Raw genomic sequence first — 488 nt, forward strand, 5'->3', positions numbered from 1 at the left:
GCCCCCCCTCTACCTCCCCTCTACCTCCCCTCTACCTCCCCTCTACCTCCCCTCTCTTCCCTCTTCGCCACTCCCCCCTCACCACTCCCAAGATGCCAACACCCCACTGCTCAACTACATGCGTGAGGTCCACCGGCTGCTGAATGATTTGGAGATCAACCCGACCCGGCGCCCCCTGGACGACATCCCCGCCAAGGACCGGGGCATGTATCGGTTCCTGGTGTCCCTGCCTGACCGGACGGAGATCACGCGCATTGTGGACACGGCCCTGCTGACGCTGCTGGTGGACATGAAGAACTCCGGCCCTCTGCTGGAGATGGCCCTTCAGCGGAGCACCTGCAGCGAGGTGGACGCGCGAAACATCCTCCGGCAGAAGCCGGTGCGCCTCTCGGCCCGCGGCCGCCACGCCACCACACCGCCCACATGCACACGCACATACATCACCACGGACATCTCACCTCCTTCCCTCCTCCCCCCCTCCCCCCCCC

The 488-nt window shown here is 66.0% G+C and overlaps 1 protein-coding gene across 1 annotated transcript in view; it reads left to right on the top strand.

Annotated features, from left to right (window-relative positions):
* H696_02109 (hypothetical protein) overlaps positions 1-488 on the top strand; it is a gene marked incomplete at both ends in the record, with an annotated part of 5863 nt that overhangs the window by 3247 nt on the left and 2128 nt on the right. Inside the window, one exon of the mRNA XM_009496007.1 lies at positions 93-379. Coding sequence (XP_009494282.1) covers positions 93-379 — 287 coding nt within the window. The remainder of the gene's footprint in view (positions 1-92; positions 380-488) is intronic.

This window comes from Fonticula alba, assembly GCF_000388065.1.
Source record: "Fonticula alba strain ATCC 38817 unplaced genomic scaffold supercont2.3, whole genome shotgun sequence".
NCBI lineage: Eukaryota > Rotosphaerida > Fonticulaceae > Fonticula > Fonticula alba.